Here is a 22,771-nt window from a genome sequence, read left to right as displayed (position 1 = left end):
AACAATACCATTTACAATAGCCACCCAAAGAATTAAGTATCTAGGAATAAATGTAACCAGAGAAACAAAGGACCCTATACAAAGAAAACTACAGAACACTACTACAAGAAACCAAAAGAGACCTACAAAAATGGAAGCATATACCATGCTCCTGGATAGGAAGACTTAACATTGTGAAAATGTCAATACTACCCAAAGCAATTTATACATATATGTAATCCCAATCCAGATTCCAATGACATTCTTCAAAGAGATGGAAAAAACAATTATAAACTTTATATGGAAAGGAAAGAGACCAAGGATAAGCAAAGCACTGCTTAAGAGAAGAACAGTGTGGGAAGCCTCTCACTTCCTGATTTCAAAATTTACAACACAGCTATAGTGGTCAAAACAGCCTGGTACTGGTATAATGAAAGATACATTGATCAATGGAACAGAATTTAGAATCCAGAAATTAACCCATACACATACAGCCAACTGATTTTAACAAAGTACCTAGGTATACCGCATGGGGAGGAGACGGTCTCTTCAACAGATGGTGCTGGAAAAATTGGAAAGCGATATGCAAAAGACTGAAACAAGACTTTTACCTCACCCCTTATACAAAAACCAACTCAGCCTGGATGAAAGACCTAAATGTGAATCCCAGAATTACAAAGGTCATCAATGAAAAAATAGGTAAAAATGTGAGAGCTCTAATACAGGGCATACACAGACTACTAAATATTCTGAAACTTACACAAACAAAAATAGACAAAAGAGATCAATGGGAGATACTAAAAATTAAAAACTTGTGTACATCAAAATACTTCATCAAAAGAGCAAAAAGGGAGCCCACAGAATGGGAAAAAAATCCTTTTCAATGATACATGACACAAGGAACTCATTTCCTAAATATATAGGAACCTACAACACTTCTACAAGAAAAAATAATCCAATTAAAAAATGGGCACAGGACATGAACAGACACTTCACCAAGGAGGAGATCCGGGAAGCCAACTAACATATGAAGAAATGTTCATGAGCACTAGCCAATAAGAGGGATGAAAATCAAAACAACAATGAGATGTCATCTCACGCCAGCAATAACAGTAAAAATGTAAAAAGTAGAGGACAATAAGTGCTGGCAAGGATGTGGAGAGACCAGGAGGACCCTCCTATAATGCTGGTTGGATTGCAAAATGGGCCCAACCATTCTGGAAAACAATATGGTGCTTCCTCAGAAGGTTGGAAATAGAGATACCTTATGATCCAGCAATTCCTCTACTTGGTATTTATCCATAAGAAACACAAGCTATAACGTGAGTAGATATATGCACACCAATGTTCATAGCAGCATTTTTTATAATATCAAAAAGATGGAGACAGCCTAAGTGCCTATCTATGGAAGAACGGATAAACAAACTTTGGTACATACACACAATAGAGTACTACACTGCCCTGAAGAAAAAAAAGCAAGCATGAAGCCACCGCAGAACATGGATGAACCTTGAGGACATTATGCTGAGTGAAATCAGTCAGTCATAAAAAGAAAAAATACAGCATAGAGCTATTATTGTAAAAGATTAAGCAAAAGCACCCACACTGAAATGGGAAAAAAAAAATTCATCTTTTTTAAAAAAAATTTATCTTTATTATTATTTTGTTGTTGTTGTTGCTGGGGTGAGGGGGAGGGAGGGGAATGTGGAGCACAGGGTAGGGAATAGGCACAGAACAGTGGAACACAGGGTATGGAATAGACACAGGATAGCCTCGGAAACCCTATACAGGGTCGCTATGGGTCGGAACCGACTCGATGGCACATAACAACAACAACAACAAGTCTGGTGCTGGGGGGAGGGGGGGCAATACACTAGAAGGGGAAGGGGAAAGGAAAAATATGGTGGATGGGAGAATAGTTAGGCAGGTTTACATGGGCTAAATGGGACAGAGGTAAATAATGATCTGAGCACAAACGTGGAACTACAGGGCTCATGGATACAAAGATTGAGGCATGGTTTGAATGGGTAAAAGTGGGGAAATGATGTTAAGATGCTTGGCTGTTTGTTGAATCTTGGTTTCCCCTGCCTAGTATTGTAAAATAGACACTTGAAGGGGAGAGAGAGGAATAGCCAGAAACATCACCAGAGAAAGCTTGTAAGTGCGTCTTCAGCCTTTAACTGTTTGGAATAACTAAAATGGGGCTAGAACTTGCCCAGTGAAGGAGGCTCCCTGCAGAGCCTTTGCACTGCCCAAGACCATAGGTGGAATCCTGAGCATCACACAGAATCTTCTGAGGTGGGACATTGCCACGTGAAAGGACAAACAGACCAGTCTGGAGCAACTAGAAGAACAGAAGATACTTCTTGAAAAGACAGACCAGCAAGGAAAAAAACAAAACAACAACAGCAGTCCAACTGACTACTACAAGAACAAGTAAGTTGTTCCCCAGGGAGCCATCAAGGCAAGTGGTCAGCTCCCCTCAGGGCAAACCCCCTTCCAAGTCTGAATCTCAAATGGAATACACTAGCAGGTATATGGTCCTGCTGCTGACCACGTTGGTTACCAATAAGAGGAAGAGGGGGAAAAAGTGCAATGAAGTGGTGAACTAAATCCGACCACATTCAATAGACTCCTGTTAACCTGGATTGAGACCTGGTTAACCAGCAGTATGACGAGACCTGGGGACCCCTGGACCCTGGGGCAGGGACATGGCCCTAGAGGAGTAGAACCGAGTGTGAAGCATCCAGCTGATATAAAGTGAGGGGGGATGCACAAGAACACCCACACTTGCAGCTAGTACCCATCAATGGCTGGATGATCAGAACACGACTAGGGAAGAAAGAAGAGGAAAAAAAATAAAGGAGTAGCCCACTATAAGTGGATTATTTTGACCTATGCTTGTGGATGCAGTATGACAATGCAGCAGACAAATGTCTACAGTGAGGATCATTCCCACCCCGTTGGTACACAGGGTCAACAGGCAGGGGGAACCTAGACACGGGCTACCCAAATTGTGGGGACTACAAAGGCAAGAAGTGACTGGCTTACAAGCTTTCAATAGGGAACCTAGCTCCAGAGGATACAGGGAAAAACATAGACCCTCCACTGAATTGTTTCCAACCTGTCTGGATGGGGTTGATAAAAGGTGAGGGGGAAAGGACTCCTGTGGTTCAATAGGGAATGATTGCTATCAGGTCTGACAGTGAGTGTTGGAAAGGTAAATGTAAATGTTTGGTAACATAAGGAGGGGAGAGGCTGATTTTGCAGTCCAGGAGCAGAGATCCCTGGAACTATCAAGGGAGAAAAGCAAAGTGCGAGACCCTGTCCAGAGAGGCAGTGACCCTAGGGATGGAGGCAGAGGCAATGACATGGACAGAAGGAGTGGCTGGGGACTCTGGACTCAGGGAGGGAGAGGGGTTGTGTGCTGGCGGCCGGGGGGCAGGAGTGTGGGGTGTACCCTTTGGGTGTTTGATGATGCATTCAGGGCATGTGATCATTGCAATGAAACAATACACGATAGGATGAATGTAAAGATAATGTTTACCCATGTAAACTAACACATAATTCATAATATAAACTTAAAAATAAAAAATTCTATCATGTGATCGCTGGCATCATTTCTATCAAGGTCTTATTTTCCAATGACTGATCCTTCCTCTTTGTTTCCAATCTTTGTATTCCAATTGCCAGTAATAATGAATACATCTTGATTGCATGTTTGATCAATTTCAGACTGAAGAAGTTAGTAGAATTCTTCAAATTCATCATCACTGGCTTTAGTGGTTGGTGCATAAATTTGCATAATGGTTGTATTAACTGGTCTTCCTTGGAGTACTGGTGTGGTGCTGTGTGTTAATGGACTGGACTTCTGGGTTGGCAGTTCAAATTCACCAGTCACGAAACCCTATCAAGAGTTTCTATGAGTCGGAACCAACTCAGCGGCAATTAACAACAGCAACTTGTAGGCATATGGATATATGGATATTATCCTATCATAGACACTGTTGTGCTTCAAGACAGATCGTGAAATGTTCTTTTGGATAATGCATGCAATGCCATTCCTCTTTAATTTGTCATTCAGGGCATAATAATCTATGTGGTTCTCAGATTCAACATGGCCAATACCAGTCCATTTCAGCTCACTAACTCCTAGGATATCGATGTTTATGTGCTCCATTTCATTTTTGACAACTTCCAATTTTACTAGAATTTTACTTCATACATTCCATGTTTTGCTTATTAATGGACAGTTATAGGTGTTTCTCCTTTTTTTAGTTGTGCCCCCATCAGCAAATGAAGGTCCCAAAAGTTTTACTTCATCATGTCATCATGGTCAAGTCTATTTTGAGGAGGCAGCCCTTCCCCAGTTGCATTGTGAGTGCCTTCCAACCCGAGGGGCTCATTTTCCAGCACTATATCTGACAATATGGTGATGCTCTTCATGTTTCAATATTCATTATTCTGGTGCTATCTGACAGTGTTCCACTGCTATTCATGTTTTCAGTGACTAAAGATTGTGACCTAGTCTGTCTCTCCACCTACCTAGTCTGTCTTAGTCTGGAAGTTCATCTGAAACCTGTCCATTGTGAGTGACCCTGTTGGTATTTAAAACACTGGTGGCATAGCTTCCAGAATCACAGTAACACACAAGCCACCACAGTATAGCAAACTGACAGACAAGTGGTGCAGTTAAGAGTCACAGCTTTCCAACACTGGTGTAGTGCATGTAAAACAGAGCCAGAAAGATCGGCTTCTTCCACTCATTTAACAATTTTTGGCCGTTAAGGCGTATTTCATCTTTTCTTACCTTAACTGAAATCTTGAGTAGATTTTCATCGATGCTTGGAGGAAACACAAAATCTTCAAATGGACACTGCCAGTCTATGGACATATGGCCCAGGATTTCAACTTCCTTTACACACAGAACTCGCCTGTTTTGGAAAAGGAAGGAAAATGTGAGTGTGAAAGACACTAATATTTCACTCTACTGGATGGAAGAAGTAGCATTTGCTCAATAAATGATGTAACTTGGCACTAAAAGAAGAGGGGCTGGGGCAGTCAGTATGCTTCATTTAAAAATGAAATCTAGATAAAGAGCAAACATAGGACCTAAGAGCTAACAAAGTAGCCTGTCAAAAATTCCCCTTCTGCCAATCTTGCAGAATTGAGAGAACTGTAACTTTTTTTTGTGTAAGGTGACCAAAAAACTGTTAACAAAATCATCCTCGAAACACGTAGGGAACAGGCTGTACTTGCATTTGGAAAGCAATAAAGGCAGAAGCCCCTGCAAGTGTTGTACCAGGAAAAGTATTAATTGCTCTTTACTGTCAGTCATTTATGCCTTCCAGTCAAGAAAGAACGTACAGGAAATGTCACAAACTTCAAATGTCAGCAAAGACTCACTGGAGGCCTGCTAATAAATATCAGACTTGAACACTTCAACACTAATGTACTGTGTCACATCAGAGAGAGTACTGCATCTGCAAAGCCACACACAGAATCTGTAAACAGCTGTACACAGTATCCACACTGACTTCTCAGGGCCCTATTACGATTCATTACTGAGATAGTCAGACTGGATTTGAAATTTCAAGTTCAGAAAGCAAAACCAAGAAAGTAGAAGGGCTGTTCATTAATTCTGCATATATCTAGGTGCTGGGGAAACAAAGGAGACAGGTTTCATAGGCTAGAAGAGGAAAGAAACATGTAAATAAATGTTGTAGCACAATTAGACAAGTTGTATAAAGTTGTGTGCAGATAATTCTTTGGGAGCACAGGGGAGAGGGACTGATTGTATTACTGAAGTAGGTGACTTAAGAGCTGATTTTGGAAAGGAAGGAGTTCCGTAAGTGAATAGGAAATGCCAGTCCAGGAAAAGGGGGACTGCTCCGAGATACATGTGAAGCGATGTCCATCCCATCCTGACTCATAGTGACCCTGTACAGCGTTTCCAAGGAGCAGCTGGTGGGTTTGAAATGCCAGCTTTTTGATCAGTAGTCTAGCGCTTATCTTACAATGCCATACATACCAGGGCTCCTTGAAATGTACAAAAAAGGGGAAATTTATGTAAGAAGAGTAGAAGTCTGTAGGTGGAGTACCAGTTATATACACAGGTAATAAAATTCACTCACTGCCAGACTTTGAAGAGGTTTTTGTTTGTTTTGCGTGGTTTTCTTTCTTTTTTTGGGGGGGGGGGGAAATTTATGAAATTCTGACTTTAATATACAGGTGCTGGGGTGCACCACAAAGTTTATTTTAGAATCTTGACTCAAAGTGGCAAAGGAAGGAGACGTGGGGTAGACTGGCAGCAGACAATTCTGGTAAGAATGTCACTGCGGTAGTCTAATCAGAAGGCAGTGTGGAAGAAATGCTCCAAGTTCTAGATGTTTAGAAGGTAGAGCCGAATGAACTTGGTGACCAATGGAGTGTGGACATGCAGACATTTGGCACTGTCTTTCTCAGCAGAAGTGAAATGAAATTTTGGGTTTGGGACTGTATTGCATTATAGGGAACTAAGCATTCTAGCCCATCTATTGAATACCAGAAGAACCCTCAAATCAATACTGACAACTTACAGCATCCCCATACATTAGATCCCACTGCTCACCATTCCAGGAGAGTCAGGTGATAAAGCAAAGAGTTAAAGACAACTATTGCAAATCACTGTGTCAAACGCAATCCACCAATCCGATGGAAGTAGAGACAATCTCAAAACTCTCTCATCCCTTGAGTACCCTGTGACTCTACTGTTCTCCTACTTTTGTAAATCTCCGTAATTCTCTTCCTCCTTTTTCCATGTTTCATACCCAAACCAAACCGCTGTTGTCCAGTTAGTTCTGAGGCAATGTGACCCTATATGACAGAGGAAATACTTAGTCCTATGGAATCCTCAGGACTCTGACTACACTGGACATCACTCCCATGATTAGGTTTGTTCCAAAACTGAGGTTATAAGACACAGGTGACTTTAAGAGAGATTATCTAGATGGGCCTGACTTAATCACATGAACCTTTTAAATCTGGGTCAAGAAGTTACAGACTGCCATTGCTAACTGAAAGACGGAGGAAGCTACACGGCGAGGAATATGGCAGGCCTCTAGGAGCTGAGAGCAGTCCCTGAGTAAGAAAACAGGAACCTTGTTGTGTAAGGAATGGAATTCTGCCCAAATTAAGTGAGCTTTTACTATGCAACTATCAATAATAATGAGGAGTCTACAAAACATCTTATGAAATGAATGACTCCAGGACATTCTGCTGAGTGAAATGAGTCACAAAAAGGCAAACACTTTACATGGTCCCACTTTATAAAAACTGAAGAACAGATGTGCACATAGAAAACAAAGTTCTTTGAAGGTCACCAGGATGGGAGTGAGAAGCAGGGGGAGTCACTTTCCAGGGAGTAGACACTAGTTACTTTTAGTGAAGGGAAATGCAACCCCAAATACGGAGGAAAGTCAGCATAACCCGACCAAGGCAAATAACAGTACTGAGACGTAAATGAGAAAAACGCACAAGAGTTTTGGTAAAGGCTGAACATACAAAATTTTGCAACTACGGTAAAAAAATGTTTATGTGTATGTGTGGTTGTGTATGTAGATATGGATACATATATGTATAGAAAGGTATACAAAGTACATGCATGTGCATGTGTAGTAGGTGTATCTGTAGGCACATGTCTACCCAGGTTGTGTGTGCTGCATAGATATCCACGTAGGAGCGAATAATAAACCACATGGCACAGTTAGCAGAACCTTCCTAGACTTAGCTCAGCAACTCGTGGGGTTCAAGGTCTGGGGGACAACTCAGTGATGTGGCAGAACACAGCAGCTATTCTGACTCATAGTGCCATGTAGAGCGTTTCCAAGGAGCAGCTGGCGGGCTTGAACCACCAGCCTGTGGTTAGCAGTTCAGTGCTTGGCCTACAGCACCACACCAGGACTGCTGACATAACATAGTTCACAAAATAATGTTCTGCATCTGAGTTCGGTAAGTAGCACCTGGGGTCCTAAAGGCTTGTGAGCAGCCAGCCATCTAAGACACAACTTTGGTCTCTACTGGTGTGGAACCAAGGAAATCCAAGAAACCAGTCCACAGACTAACAGCCCACACCAACCACCTCTGCAAACCTGAAGCCAGAAGAAAGGGACCTGGCTACCACAGCAGCAGGTCCCAGGTAGAACAGCAGAAACAGGTAGAACAAAATACTAATTCCTACAAAAGGTCAGACCTATTGAACAGATACACACCTAAAGGCCTCACCAAGACCATCACCCTAAGATACCCTTTGAACTTGGAACTGAAGCTATTTCTGAAGGTCAACTTACAGGTAATGACAGATGGGCTTATAAATAAACAACATTACCCAAGAGTAATACACTGCCGTAAAAACTTAACTATATGAGACAAGTCAAGAGTTACCTCAAAACAAAGATGAAATGGCAAAGAGTTACAGGAAAGCTAGGCCAAGGGAAACAGAACAAAGAGAATAGAAATACCGAGAATGCTGACACACTGTAAAAATAATAATCAATTGCATAGAACAATGTGTATAAAAATTGTTAGAGGGGAACCAATTTGCTGTCCAAACATTCACCTAAAACACAATGTATACACACACACACACACATTTTAAATTAATTGAACTTAGATGCAGCTTCTTCTCAGCTCTTCCAGAAAGGATTGTAGCCCTGGCCAATTTTTTTTTTTTTTTTTTAACTTTTAAGCAGCCTTGTGAGCTGGAAACCCAGCAATACTGTATTGGACTCCAGATCACAGAAAATTGTGAGATAATAAATCTGTGATGCTTTAAGCTGCTAAGTTTGTGGTAGCGTGTTTTACAAACACACAAGACAAATGCAGTTTCTAACTGATCTCCCTGCTTCTAGTCAGGACCTGTTCCAACCCAACATCCAAACTGCTGCCAGGAATCTTCCTCAAGTTTACACCTTATCACCCTCCCCTCCTTGTTTAAAATCCTTCACTGGCAAAAAAATACAATGAAAAAGATAAAAGAAAGAGTACCGATGTCAGAAAGCTGTGTGTAACTGTGAACGGTAGACCAGACATTTAAAATGAAGTCCGTGATTCTCCACCCTGATAACCTGTAAGCCCTTCAAAGGACAAGGGTACACCCTTACCTGCAACACTGGTTTCATCTCCTAACCCCTGCCCACTAGCGCCCTCCCATCCCAGCTATTCCAAACAGGTCTTACTATTCACAGAACTTGTGTTTTCCTCTTCTGTCCATGTCTCACAGCAATTTATACTACAGAGCTCAGCTCAGCCCTCACCTGGACAGCCTCTATGGCATCCCTGCATCTCCTTACTGGAACAAGAGAATTTTCTTACATCCTCAGAGTCTCTGTACATCACTTGATCTTTCTGTGGTTGTGAAGTGCCCTTGTGTTGGATCCCACTCATAGTGACCCTGTATAGGGTTTCCAAGGAGCTACTGCTGAGTTTGAACTGCCAACCTTGTGGCTTAAATTGGCCTTATGGTCGAGTGCTTATTGTGCAGTGTCACATCAGGACTGTCACACTCTGTCTCAGCACCTATCAGACTGGGAGAGTGAATAGTCCATAGGTTCACTGTTAGATGGGAGAGGGCAGAAAGTGTCACTTTCATTTCTGTGACCCTGTATCTGCCCTATGCGGAAGTCTGAGATAAGGTCACTCAATAAACAATTTCCTAATGATTACTAACATAAACTATCATAGAGTCGGGACAAGCAGGAGTTGCAGCTTACTAAATCTGGGTCTTGAAAACTCCTATTTTGTCTCTAAAAATGGATTAGAAAACAAATTATTCAGACCATATTTCAGGTGAATTTTAACATGGAAAAATTAAAAGCCTTACATACTGGAAACATCAAGAAATTATCATTAAATGTCAATAATACCCTGGATAAAAAAAAAAAACTATTTTCATTCATTTTTAAAATGTTCTTTAAAGTCAGTTAAAAAAATAAAAATAAGCAAAGGCTATGAATACACAAATCACAGAATAAAAGAAGTAAGTGGGCAATGACTACATTAAATGTTCATACTAATTAATAATCAAAGATGCTAATTTAAATGAAGGGATTATTTTACCCATCAAGTTAATAAAAACTTTTTTTTTTTTTTTTCCAAAAATGCTAACATCTAGTCTTAGCAAGAAGTCCTGTTGTGGCGCGGTGGGTTAATGCACTGGACTGCAAAGTCAGTTTGAACCACAAGGTTGGCAGTTGAAGCTCACCATCCACTCCTCGGAAACCCTATACAGGGTTGCAATGAGTTAGAAGGGGACTTAACAACAGTCTTAGCGAAACACAGGACAAAGGACACTCTCATTAATTTTAAGTGGGATGTTAAATTGATACATTTCTGCAGAATAAATTGGCAATAAATTAAAAAGAATCTCAAAAGCCTTTTAGAGATCAGCAATCTCACCTATAGAATTTATTATAAGGAAGTAATTATAGAATAAAGGTTTCGCTGCGATGATATTACCTTTAATAGTAAAATATTGGGAAGGGCAAACTAAGTATCAGACAGAAAGGGAGTATTTGAATAAGTTATAAGCTACTTCTGAAAACAGTATGATGTTGTTGTCAAATGTAGTCGAGTCAGCTCCACCTCAAAATGACCCAATGCGCAACAGAAGGAACAACTGCCTGGTCTTACACCAACCTCACATTGTTGGAATCCTTGAGCCCATCACTGCTGTCACTGGATGAATCCATCCTGCTGAGGTTCTCCTCTTTTGAGCTGACCCTCCACTTTACTGAGCATGATGTCTTTCTCCAGGGGCTAATCCCTCCTGTCCCAAGTAGGAAAGACGAAGTCTTGCCATCTTGGCTTCTAAGGAGCGTGTAACTTCGAACACAGATTTACTTGTGCTTCAGGCAGTCAAAGGTACTTTTCAATATTCTTCTTCAAAATCATATTTCAAATGCATTGATTCTTCTATGGTCTTCCTTATTTGCTATCTAACTTTCACATGCATATAAAGCAACTGAAAATACCATGGCTTGGGTCAGACACAGCTTAGTCCTCAAACTGACATCTTTGCTCTTGAACACTTTAAAGAGGTCTTGTGCAACAGATTTGACTAATATAATAGATTGTTTGATTTCTTGACTGTTGAGCTCGTGTTGATTGTCGATTCCAGCAAAATGAAATCTTTGACAACTTCATTCTTTTTTTCCCATTTATCATATTTATTGGTACAGTTGTGAGAATTTTTGCTTTCTTTATATTGAGGTTCAAACCATATTGAAGGCTGAAGTCTTTGATCTTCACCAGTAAGTATTTTAAGTCCTCTTCACTTCCAGCACACAAGGTTGTATCATCTGCATATCTCAGGCTGTTAATAAATTTTCCTTCAATCCTGATGTCATGTTCTTCTTCATATAATCCAGCTTCCTATGTTGTTGTTGCTAATACCATCAAATAGGTTCCGACCCATGTTGTTGTTGTTAAGTGCCACCAAGTCAATTGCGACCCTGTGTAGGATTTCCAAGGAGCAGTTGGTGAGCTTGAATCGCCAACCTTGCAGTTTAAACAGTTTCCAAAGAGCAGCTGGTGAGCTTGAACCACCAACCCTGCAGTTCAAACCGACTTTGCAGTCCAACGCATTAAACCACAGCGCCACACCAGGATTCATTTTCCCTATACAGTCTTTCAATATTACAAGTCGAGGCCTGAAGTGTTTTCTTCAGTTCTTTCAGCTTGAAAAATGCTGAGTGGTTTCTTCCCTTTTGGTGTTCTAACTCTAGGTGTTGGTGCATTTCATTACAGTACATTACTTTGTCTTTAATTTCCTATTCAACTCTTTTACTTCACCATTTTTTCCATTCACTGTAGCTTCTCTATGCTCAAGAGTAAACTTCAGAGTCTCTTCTGATATACATTTTGGTTTCTTCTTGATTTCCTGTCTTAATGACCCTCTGCTTTCTTCCTGTGTGATGTTCTTGATGTCATCCCACAACTCTTAAGGTCCTTGGTCATTACTGTCTAATGCATCAAATAGGTAAACGGTTCTTGAGATGGTCTCTCAAATTCAAGTGGGATATATTCAAGATCTTATTTTGGCTCTCATGGACTTTTTAAATTTTTCTTCAGCTTCAGCCTGAAATTGCAAATTAGCAATGGATGGTCCGTCTCATAGTCTGCCCCTGGCTTTGTTTTGCTGATGATATTGAGCATCTGCACTATCTCTTCCCACAGATGTGGTCAATTTGATTCTTGTGTAATCCATCTGGTAAGGTTCATATTTAGTCATCTTTTATGTTCTTTAAAAAAGGTAAATACAGTCAATAAATTGGTCTTGCAAAATTGTTTTGTGCAATCTCCAGCATCGTTTCTAATACCACGACCATGTTTTCCAACTACTGATCCTTCCTCTTTGTTTCCATCTTACATATTACAATCACCAGTAATTATCAATACATCTTGATTACACATTTGATGAACTTCAGACTGCAGAAGTTGGTAGATTTCTTCAGTTTTATCATTACTAGCTTTAGTGGTGGAGTCCTGGTGTGGCACTGTAGGGTAAGTGCAGGATCACTAGGCTGCTTTGAATCACAAGGTCAATGGTTCAAACTAACCAGAAGTTCCTTGAAAACCCCATACAGGGTCGCTGTGAGTCAGAACTGACTGGACAGTACTTAACAACAGAAACAGCTTTAGTGGCTGGTGCAAACATTTGAATAACAGTGTCATTAACTGTTCTTCCAAAAAGCATATGGATATTGCTCTGTGCTATTGCCCTGCAATTTGATGTTCCTGGCAAAGTAAACCATATGACTGTGCTGACTCAACATGGCCAATACCAGCCCACTGGGTCGCTATGGGTAGGACCTGACTCGACAGCACTCAACAACAACAATGCCTACACATTATTAATATCACATGCAAGTAAATGTTGCAAATGATCTTTCAAAAATGGCTGCAACAGTACATTGACAGGGAACTGCCAGAGGTTCAAGACGGATTCAGATGGGAACGTGGAATGAGGGATATCACTACTAACATCAGATGGATTTTGGCAGAAAGCAGAGAATACCAGAAAGATGTTTACCTGTACTCTATTATGCAAAGGCCTTTGAATTCATGGATCAAAACAAACGATGGACAACACTGTGACAAATGAGTATTCTGGAATACTGAATTGTGCTCATGAGGAACCTGCACATAGACTAAGAGACAGTCGTTCAAACGTAACAAAGGGACACTGAATGGTTTAAAATCAAGAAAGGTGTGCACTAAGGTTGTATGCTTTCACCATTCTTATTCAAGCTGTATGTTGAGCAAATAATCCAAGATTCTATGGATTTTATGAAGAAGAATGTTACATCAGGATTAGAGGGGGGCTCACTGACAACCTGCGATATGCAGATGATACTACCTTGCTTGCTGAAAGCAAAGAGGACTTAAAATATTTATTGAGGAAGATCAAAATCCACAACCTTTTGTATGAGCTGCACTTCAGTTTCAAGAAAACAAAAATCCTCACTACTGGAGCAATAAGCAACACCACCATGGAGAAAAGACTGAAGTTGTCAAAGACTCCTTTTGTTTGGATTCACCATTAACACTCATCAAACAACGTATCTGCTGCACCAGAGCAAGTGTTCAAGAGCAAGGTTATCAGTTTGAGAACTAAGGTGCATCTGACCCAAGCCATGCTATTTTTATAGCCTCATATAGATTTGTAAGCTAGACAGCAAATAAAGACGATCATAGAAGAATTAATGAATTTGATTCATGATGTTGGAGAAGAATATTAAAGACAACAAGAACTTCCAGAAGAATAAACAAATCTGTGTTAAAGGAAGTAAAACCAGAATACTCCTTAGAAACCAAGATGGCCAGACTTCATCAGACATATTATCAAAAGGACCAGTCCCTGGAGATGGGACATCATGCTTGGTAACAAGGAAGGTCAGCGAAAAAGAGGAGACCGCCAAAACGGACTAGCACGCTGACAGCAGGAACAGGCTCAAGTACAGCAGCGAGTGGAAGGATGATGCAGAACTAGGCAGTGTTTCGTTCTGTGGGATACCGCACCTAACAACTACCTTTAGATAGACCTTTATACATTCCATTTAAAATCTGACAACTTCCAATTCCTAGCCTCATACTTTGTATGTCTCTTGTCTCAATTATTAATGGATATTTTCAGCTATTTCTTCTCATTTTGGGTTGTACACCTAATCAGCAAATGAAAGCTTTCCTCTGTTCGTGTCATTATAATTAACACTATTTTGATGACGCAGGTCTCCCTCAGTCGTATTTTAACTGCCTTCGATTGGTTCAAATTGAAGTCATATTTATAAAAATTAAAGGGCAAGCAGGAGTGGTCATAAGTCAGATGCTGTTAACCCGGGACTGCCTGTCTAAACACACATTGTTGTTGCTAAGTGCCATCGAGTCTGTCCCAACTCATATTGATCCTGTATGGGGTTTCGGAGGAGTGGCTGATGAATTTGAACCATCAACCTTGAGGTTCAAACCAACTTTGTAGTTCAGTGCTTACCCTATAGTGCCACACCTTTTTGATCTAATCTTACAGAGACCGTATAAAATAGCAGAATCCCACAAATCTTACAGAGACCGTATAAAATAGCAGAAATAAAAATTAAGTGACTAATTGCCTAATACATAAAAGCTACTTTCTAGATTATTTTGTAAATGTTTTCACTTGTTAACTAATGCGTAAATTAGACAACTAGAGAAACTTTTTATAAAGTTGATGGATACTAACAGTCTGAATTTCTCTCTTCTCCATCCAAATCCTTACATATCATTAGTGAGGAAGCTAATAGAGATTTTGCCTGCTCTTTCACCTAATCCTACAAAATAGTCACTCAGAAAGTTTTAAAACTTAATATTCAACACCTACCACTTTGTACTAAGTGATTTTTGGTAAATCCCAGAAAAAGCAGCTTGGTAATGTAATACAATTTTTTTATTTGGAAAAATTACCTACATCCCAAAATGCTTACAAAACACTGGGTCAAACACAAAGAAACGATACCATCCTTTAAAAGGGGAACCCTAGTCAGGAAGACCTCCGAGGACATGGGCTGACACAGTCGCTGCAGTAATGGGCACACACAGAAATGACTGTGAGGATGGCACACTCAGGACAGTGTTTTGTTCTGTTGTGCATCGATTCGCTATGAGTTGGAACCAACTCGACAGCACCTAAAAACAATAATCACTGAAAATAATACCTAGTAAAAAAAAAAAAAAGATTAATGAATTGAATCCTCTATATCTGGATGTGTAATTCACATATAATAGTATCACTAATATACACAGAAAGAGCTCTGGTAGTGTAGTGGTTACGAATCGGGCTGCTAACCTCAAGGTCAGCAGTTAAAAACTAGCAGCGGTTCCATGGGAGAAAGACAAGGCTTTCTGCACCTGTAAAGATTTACAGCCTCGGAAACCCTGTACAGGGTCGATGGGTCAGAATCGACTCCAGAGCACTTGACAACAACTACAAAATACACATAGAATGCAGTGGCATCATATGATAAGCACTGGACTATGAACCACATGGTCAGCAGTTCAAGTCCACCAGCCACTCCGCAGGAGAAATAGGAGGTTTTCTGCTCCCACAAATATTTAAAGCCTTGGAAATCCTATACAGTGTTGCTATGAATCGGTACCTAACATCACATATATGAAACATCCTACACTTTACCTCTCAGTAGTCATCCATTTAGGAGAATCCACTACATTATGATGAGTTTTCATTCAGTGTCTCTACAATAGGGAGGGTGGGGTAAGTGAACTCAAAGAATCTATCCAGAGCTGCAAGTCCTTGATGCTATGAAAACAAGTATTTCACCTTTGAAGTACAGTTCTTTAAATCCTCCACCATTTAACCTTCAAATTTTCTTCTGGAATATACAATTAAGATGCATTTTAAAAAAACAAAACAAAAGCCACTTGAAGTCAATACCTATTTGTAATCATAAGGACTGCTTTCTTGACGCCAGGCATAGCACAGTGGTATCGGTAAGTCTCTTCTTCTAACTTTTTGACATGATTCTGAAAAGGAAACAAGATGTAAGATTTGAGAAGTATGTGTACCAAAATAGTATTTCCAATACTGTATCCCAGCTCTGGTAGCACAGTGGTTACGAATCGGCTGAGAACCGCAAGGTCAGCAGTTCGAAACTACCAGCTGTTCCATGGGAGAAAGAGGAGGCTTTCTACTCCCGTAAAGATTTACAGCCTCGGAAACCCTGTACAGGGTTCGCTATGAGTTGGAACCGACTTCCACAGCACATAACAACAACAACATACCAACTAATTAGCATGAAGGTACTAGTCAGGAAAAACTTTATTATCAACAAAAGCACAATTCTGTATATTGATACATGATACTAGAAAAGTACCCATAGCAATGTTCGTTCATAAATTACCTGTCAAGGTTGTCTTAGAAGACAAATACATATTAAATGCTTACCAAGTGAATTTCCAGGTAAAATACATTTCATTCTGTAATAACTTGAACTATTTTTAAAATATCTACCAGTAGTCATCGTACATTTCCATTAGTGAAAATATAAAATAAAACTGGTACATTCTCATGACGGTACAAAATTGCTACATTATCACAACCTGGGGTGCATGGAAGAACATTGGAGTGGGGATCTTTGAATCCCCTGCAATAGAATACGCAATTTTGAAAATGTGGTTCTACAACATTTTTTCAGAGAAGGAAGGGTTCATTTGTTTTTCATCCGATTTCTTGAAGGGATCCTTTGATATTTCTCAAAAGTTAAGAACCACTGATTTACATAGAGGTACATATTATACACATACTAAAAATCCAAGATAACTGGTATTTAATGGTTTTTGAATATATGGTTTCATAGCTTAAACATGCATGAGAAACATTTATGTATGAAATTATATTTCTGATAGAAAATAAAATTTACTAACAGTATTAAGACAAACATCAAGAATTTTTAGGATTTCAAAATAGCTGGCAGTATTTATTGCTAAAGACAAATACAAACATAAAAGCATTCAAGTACAAATAACAGCACATTAAAATACATTTATTTTCTTTTTAAACTTCTTCAAAACTATTGTGACTTGAACTAGTTAACACATTCACATTAAAGACTAAAAAGAATGCTATATTTTATAATGAATACTAAACAAAACATTATACTGACGTTATCTATACTGCATACATTTAGATCATATAGTAGATGTGAAAATGTAGTAAATAAAAATAATAAAGCCTTAACATTTTACAACTGAGAATATAAGAGGAATACTCTTAAAAGGATAATCTAATCACTATAATCATTAGCAGAGAGAGCACACGTCAGCATTATTGTCCCGATGCCTACATACACTCGGTCCATACTCATTCCTTAGAATTACAAAAAGTCATAAACAAGGAAGATGAATCCCCAGGAAGAACTGGAGTCTCATCTACTGAATGAGTATCAGAGAAGAGTACAGTTTTAATAGCAAAAGCCACTTGGTTCACATCTTGGCTGTGTGAATTAGATAAAATCTTCTAACCTATATCTTTTACTTTTTTCAAAGATGGAATGAGAAATACAATTTAGTGGAATGATTTTCATACTTGAAATTTTAAAATGCTAAAATCTGTAGATTTGATATATGATGTACAATCTCCATCTTATATGCATTTACATTAGTTACCAGAATGTTCCACTTCAAACTAAGAGTACAAACTGGGAACTGTTTTTTTCTAGTTCAATAATGGACAAAAAAGTGAAATCTGGACACATCTGAATTTCTTAAAGTTTGTGTGACCCAGACGATAACTGGAAGAGAAAAATGACAGGTTGAAGTCCTGTTATAAACTTAATGTCCCTCTTAGAAAACAAGGGCAGTGGATGCATCGCATAGCAACAAAATCTCTCTGACAATCGCCTTCTGAGCAGAGTCAGAAGCAATGGTGCTCTGCTCACAGATGGTGGCTGGCCACAGGGCTGTATCCATCTCCTGCCAGCACTCATCTCATGCACCAGGCTTCTGAAAGGGCTCCACTCCATCTCTTCTCAGTCTCCCGTTCCAGGGCTTCCACATAAAACAATTCTCCTTTCCAGTTCTTATTAAACATCACCCAAATTTTCAAAATTCAGGTCTGTATCAGTCTCACATCATTGGCCATGACTGAACCCAGAAAAACCAGTTCAAAGTCCTGTTTCAAACCAGTGGGAGCTTTTAAGATATACTTTATGACCATAATATATTGTTTGTTGTTGTGAAGTGCCGCTGAGTCGGTTCCAACCCATCGCGACCCTGTATAGGGTTTCCAAGGAGTGGCTGCTGGGTTTGAATCACCGACCTTACATGTAGAAAACGTTATTTTCAGTACTATTAAAATAACCTACACTCTGAGATTCCAGTTAAGATAATCATTCACTGAAGGCAGAAGACTAGTAGACCAGGTTGGTACTAAAATATTCACTGCTTATTTCAAAAATGCAAGTTTAGGAATTTGACAAAATTTAGCAAACTCTCTTAAGCCAGTAATGATTTGCTGCATTTTAAAAAATAAGGAAATAGTACAAGATATAAAAATGTACCATGTATAGAATGATGTTTGTCACATGTTAGTAAAACAACTGCAACAATTTTAATGTGAGCAATGGGGAACAAAGACCCCAAAGTAAGGTTACCTCAATATACGGTAAAGCAAGAAATAAAAATGTTCATGAAGCAGTTCTATGGACATGGAAAAAATAGAATGCTTTAATATTAAAAGTTGGAAATACCTTCTAAAATATTTTATAATCATGTATGTGAACTAAAAACGAATGTTAAAAACTGGCAGCATATATATTAAAATGTAAAAAGTAGTTATCCTATAAGAAATGATAATAAACAAGAATTATATACCTATGAATACACAGTATATGATTTTCTAATTCTGAAAGCCAAGTATTGAAAAAGTACACAGAATATAAGAGGAACAAAGAAAAGGGGGTAAATAAAAACATTCCCAAATAAATTATCTAGAATGTACCCATATTACAACAGGTTTAGGAAGACATCATTTTATACTTCAGCTCTTTTAAATGTTTATACATTTTGTTATACTTGCTCTCTTAAGGAAAGAAGTCTTACTTCCTTCCTTTGTCTATCCAAAAGAGTCTAGATAATAAATATTTACTTGACTAACTGAACACAGCAATATTGGTAACGGATGAACTAAACCTAGTTCTTAATCATTCATGCTTAATCTTGCTAATCAAGGAAAATAATTATCTCTCCTTAAAGTGCAGTCTATTGCGTACAGTGATTATAATAATATATTAGAGTTTAAAAGGTTGTCAAATATTTTCACAAGAACAAATAAATCAGACACGATGACTTTGCTGAAAACAAGTTTCTTGCAGGTTTGTGCTTTTAGACATGCATTTTTAAAAGGCAAACCATATGGGAAAAGTTAGTAACATAAAAAGCAAACAAAACAGTAAGTAAACAATAAGAAAAATTTAACAAGTTACAGTTTTCAAAAGTAGAATCTCCACTAAAATTACAACATATCCAGGAAAATTAAAAACTGTTACATTTAATTTAGAAGGAAGGGCTATAATTAGTGATAATTAAGACATCTTTAATGAACTAATTAAGCATCTTTAATTAGTTATTGTGCTTGGTTCTCAGAGAAAACTGTACACATGCAGTGACATTGTACCAACCCTCAATTGTCTAGGCACAAGAAAAGTTTGTCAGCCACAAATTTAGGCTGCTCTTTGGATGTCATTCTTGTTTTTTAAGGTACTTCTTTAAATATGTACTATACAGTTTACTAATAACTTATTTAGATATAAAATCCAACTGAATAGTTGTATACTAACAGTTGCATTCTCTTCAAATACATTAACACATTAAATCTAGGTTTATACTTTGGCTCCAATTTGAGGGGGAAGGGAGTACAAAAGTTGCTAGATAAAATATTGCTAAACCAAATGAAACATTTCTATCATCCACACACAAAAAATTAAAACATAATTATTTATCATTTTGAAAATCAACTATAGGAACATTAATTTCAAAATAATAATTCCATCTTTTTTCACGTTAAGATAATGACTCTTTTATAAGAATTTAAAAACAAAAATTGTTGGTTTTTAAATCAAGACATCTATATATATGCATGTGTCACACAAGTGACTTGCCTAACTACATGTTGAACTTCTATTTACAATAATCAGAACTAACAATTGTGAAGTAAGCATAACCAATAAAGAGATTCAATTGTTGAAAAGCATAAATATTAAAGTCTGTGAACACATATGATATGATGATAAAATGATTGCCATGTTTATTTAGCAAGAGTACTGTATTAAAAAAAAAAAAAAATGACTGAGAGAACCTATCCTCAAAATTCATGTGCCAACTCTTTATTGAGGTCTAAGACACAGATCCAGTGTAACTGGTATTTCAACTATGAAAACATATGTCCAGTTAATAGTCCTATAACTACTAAATTTTAGGTGGTTTATGAAACATAAAGCTATGTAATCCCATCACAAACATAAAGGACAGTCACAGATTGGGCTTAATCACTGTCCTTTTTCATCAACTGTACCTGAAATGCACATGATTACCACAAGAAAAGATAAAACTTTAAAACTATAACAGAAACGTCTGCTTCTAGAACTCAGGAAGTCTTTCACCCACTAAATGGAAGAACTGACTTTCTACATCCTCCAATCATTTATCCTGACTTCCTATTTCTGCACAGTATCACCAGGAAGGGTACTGTGTTTATTCACAATCAAGCCAACACTATAGAAAATTCAGACGAAGGTGAGACTTGAAAAGAAAAAATCTAATTAAGATTGACCCTTAATTTAAATAATTCAGAGACAGTCAATTAATAGCACAGTTTTGATTTTTAAGGATGAAATCAAGTAGTAGTATAGGAAACATTTAGTCCTGTATTTCCAGTTCTTGCTGTGCAGGCAGAAAAAGAAAGAAAATAAAGTTAGAAGCATGCAGAAAGATAAAACATAATCACATATCTTAAAAACCAAAGGCTAAGAACAATGAGGAATCATTTTATTTTAAAATCAAAAGTAGAAAAGTATTAACAGGTATCTTTTGGAGGAAAGCCAGCCGTGGGAGAACAGCAGTTTATAAATATAGATATTATTTAAATGCAATAAAGTTTAAACTAAAATAAAAGCCAAAAATAAATCTGAACATAATTTTTAAAGTTTTAAGTGGATTACAATTGTTTATAATGTTTTTACTCTCCTCCAGCTTCTGTTCACCTGAATAAATCTAATTTTACAGAGTAGTCTAAATAAATAAATTTGGTTCAGAGAAAAAAAGAGCAGTGGGATTTCAAACTAAGCCACAGAGAAGGAGACCAGAGCTAACAGTTAACTAAAGGAATGACCACAGAAATAGTAGCATCATCTACAGCTTCTTTTAACATTATCCTTTCTGTACACACACGAAAAAAGCCTTAGCTCTTGTGCATAATAAGTTTACCAATGATTCTCATTTATCCTATTATGCTAAAATAAAATAAAAGTAATAATCAAATTCTACTCAACAAACCATGTTCCCAGGCTAATCCTCAAAGTTCATGAATTGGGAATTTAAAACACACACACACACATAAAATCCTGGTCATGACCATTAACAAACAAATTTACCTCAAATAAGTCATAGCCCTCAGATTCCTGTCTGTCATACGGCCGAATGATGCCATCCTCGTGAATCAGGCGAGGGGGACGGAGGTTGGACACTTCTTCAGTTGATTCTGCTGCCCTATAGTAGACAGAACAAAGTAAGAAAATTTGTGGGAGCCTTTCAAACAATGCAAATGTATATGTAATTATCCATTGTATTATATTCCATATTCCATCAGCATTTGACAAAGCAAACAAAGTAATCTACAACAGCTTACACAAAGGGATGTGACTAGTATTAAGTACAAGTCTGTCTGACTCCCAGCACATCCCTTCCTCTTTTTTTTTTTTTCCTAAGGAAAAGACAATGCCAAAAAATAATGGTAGAGTTAGATTACATCAGTCTAGACGCCCCAATGAAACCTGTCCACGGGTGACCTTGCTAGTATTTGAACTATCGGTGACATAGCTTCCAACAACACGCAAGCCCTACCTCAGACTGACAAAGGGACAGTGTTGGACTCTATAGCACATGACACGACAGAAGCACCTAACAGACTGCCTGATTGTGTACCACCAAGTTGGTTCTGACCCACAGCCACTCTGAAAGGGTTTCTGAGACTGTAAATCTTTATGGGAGCAGAAAGCCTCCTTTCTCTGCCTCGGAGTGACTGGTAGATTCAAACCCACAACCTTGTGGTTAGCAGCCCAGCTTGTAATCCACTACACTATTGAAGCTCCTTATACCAGTACACATTTGTTGAATGAATGAGTCATTGAACCATTTTTAATTCCTTTCTGAAAATACTCTACCTTGTGAATCTGTCATTGCTTTCAATTAGTCTTTATGATACGTAAAAGGAGACAAAGCATTTAACCTATTTGTGTATCCCCTGCCACAATTACCACACAGACACACACCTTGCATCCAGTAGGCACTCAGTTACCTCTGAATTCCTTGGAAGGTGCTACTGGCCATATCTATAATCCCACCAGTTGGACGAGCCACAACACCTACAAGTCCTTTCCCAATTCCTTTGAAGAATCCAGCAGCTCCTTCTTTTTTGGCACCTTCAGAAAACCAAAGACAACGAATAAAGATGTATTTTAAAGTAGGTATATTTGGATGCAACAAAAAC

At 38.4% G+C, this 22,771-nt stretch overlaps 1 protein-coding gene across 4 annotated transcripts in view; it reads right to left on the bottom strand.

Annotated features, from left to right (window-relative positions):
* Nucleotides 1–22,771, bottom strand: part of VPS13C (vacuolar protein sorting 13 homolog C (S. cerevisiae)) — a 249,499-nt gene that overhangs the window by 8,972 nt on the left and 217,756 nt on the right. For 2 of the 4 annotated variants that reach the window (XM_006831581.1, XM_006831578.1), the window contains 4 exons: nucleotides 22,580–22,703; nucleotides 21,657–21,771; nucleotides 15,944–16,032; nucleotides 4,790–4,913 (listed from right to left, as the gene is read on the bottom strand). In XM_006831581.1, the coding sequence (XP_006831644.1) occupies nucleotides 4,790–4,913; nucleotides 15,944–16,032; nucleotides 21,657–21,771; nucleotides 22,580–22,703 (452 nt within the window). Of the gene's footprint in view, nucleotides 1–4,789; nucleotides 4,914–15,943; nucleotides 16,033–20,922; nucleotides 20,947–21,656; nucleotides 21,772–22,579; nucleotides 22,704–22,771 lie in introns of those variants that run through there. The other 2 variants (XM_006831579.1, XM_006831580.1) reach the window with 1 other exon arrangement.

The sequence above is a fragment of the Chrysochloris asiatica genome, unplaced genomic scaffold, assembly GCF_000296735.1.
Source record: "Chrysochloris asiatica unplaced genomic scaffold, ChrAsi1.0 scaffold00004, whole genome shotgun sequence".
Taxonomy (NCBI): Eukaryota; Metazoa; Chordata; class Mammalia; order Afrosoricida; family Chrysochloridae; genus Chrysochloris; species Chrysochloris asiatica.
Note: the sequence above shows the minus strand (reverse complement) of the source record. Positions and strands in the feature narration are given on the sequence as shown.